The sequence below is a fragment of the Sciurus vulgaris genome, assembly GCF_902686455.1.
Source record: "Sciurus vulgaris genome assembly, chromosome: 11".
Taxonomy (NCBI): domain Eukaryota; kingdom Metazoa; phylum Chordata; class Mammalia; order Rodentia; family Sciuridae; genus Sciurus; species Sciurus vulgaris.
Window position 1 is genome coordinate 21,406,830 of NC_136472.1, and position 1,659 is coordinate 21,408,488.

At 39.6% G+C, this 1,659-nt stretch overlaps 1 protein-coding gene across 1 annotated transcript; it reads right to left on the reverse strand.

The window, feature by feature from the left end:
* Positions 1-362: 362 nt before the first annotated feature.
* Positions 363-1,305, reverse strand: LOC306638965 (olfactory receptor 5J3-like; the record flags this gene model as incomplete). The annotated part of the gene is given in 2 exon segments (XM_079102415.1): positions 363-1,199; positions 1,201-1,305. Coding segments are annotated over 2 exon segments (942 nt in total).
* Positions 1,306-1,659: the final 354 nt, after the last annotated feature.

Genomic DNA, 1,659 nt, shown 5'->3' on the forward strand with positions numbered 1-1,659 from the left:
TGACAACGAGAGATTTTAGTTCTTCTACAAGACACGAATATTTTTGATAAATCACTATCATTAAAATATTATTTTTATTTGAATTACTATCACAGTCTTTTAAAACCATGGTGATACATTCGGATTTAGCAAGAGAGTTTATTAGAAATATTTTTCAGTTTTTGAAAGAGTGAAGCTACGATATTATCAAAATAATGAATAGCTCAGTAGTTAAACTCAAAATTACTATCCCAAGTTGCTTAACAGTATCACTGTTCTAGTTTTGTTTATGATGCTGTCTAGATACAACTTTAAATCAATTTTCTTTGTAAGATAAAGTCTCTTTGTAAATTTAGGTGAGCAAGTTCACAATCAGGATGAAGTCAAGTGGGGTTTCTCTTCCACAGAAATGATTTTTTTGCTGCATCTTTCACATCCTTATTCCTCAGGCTATAAATGAGTGGGTTCAGCATGGGGATCACCAATGTGTAAAACACAGCAGACACCTTCTCCTGTTCCAAGGAATACTGTGAGCTTGGCTGGACGTAGCTGAAGGTCACAGATCCATATAACAAGGTCACAGCAGTCAGGTGGGAGACACAGGTGGAGAAGGCTTTGCGCCTCCCCTCAGCAGAGCGGATTCTCTGGATGGCAACAATGATGCGCACATAGGAGACCATGATGATGATGAAAGTGACCACTGCAATGATCCCAGAGAAGATCAAGAGCAGCATCTCATTGGTACGGGCATCAGAGCAGGAAAGCCTTAGGAGAGGAGGGATGTCACAGAAGTAATGATTCACAACGTTAGGACCACAGAAGTCTAGTCGGAGCAAACCTATGGTGTGTGTCAGTGAATTAATGAGACCACCCAAGTAAGATGCAAGGACCATCTGAATACAGATGCTTTGGGTCATAATGACTGTATACATCAAGGGATTGGCTATTGCCACATACCTGTCATAAGCCATCATAGACAAGAGGATGACCTCTATGGAGACATACACTGCAAAAAAGAAGCTCTGTAGAACACAGCCAGAAAATGTACTGGACTTATGTTTGGAAAGAAGGTTGACAAGCATCTTAGGAGCAAAAACTGTGGAGTAGCAGATATCACAAAAAGAGAGATTGCTAAGGAAGAAGTACATTGGAGTATGAAGCTGGGTGTTTAACCTGATTAGGACAATCATCCCCCAATTACCTGTCAGAGTGATGAGATAAATAAATCAGGGCAAAGAGTAAGAAGAGAGGGATCCGCAAGTTAGGATTTTCAGTTAACCCTACCAGAAGGAATTCTTCCACCCCTGAATGAGTCCAGCCTCCCATGCATTCAGGTGGATATGGCTCCTTAGTAGCAGAACAAGAAGATGTCACTTAGATGAAAAAAAAAAAATGGCCTCCATAATTCAGAATCCGTCAGACATGAGATAATTAGTGTACCCTGTACATAGATGAAGAAAAGAGATTGACTTCAGCAGTGCATCCTAAGTGTGTTAGGCAACCTGTATAGTATGACTCAAAATTTCAGTATTTCCAATTATTTATTTATCTTTATGCTGAGGTTTGATCCCAGGGTCTCCTGAGTGGTAAGCAAGCACTTTACCACTGAGCTACAAACCCAGCCCACTTATTTTATTCTTCAGTTATCAATTTCCACATAAACATGAAAAGAAACCTTTT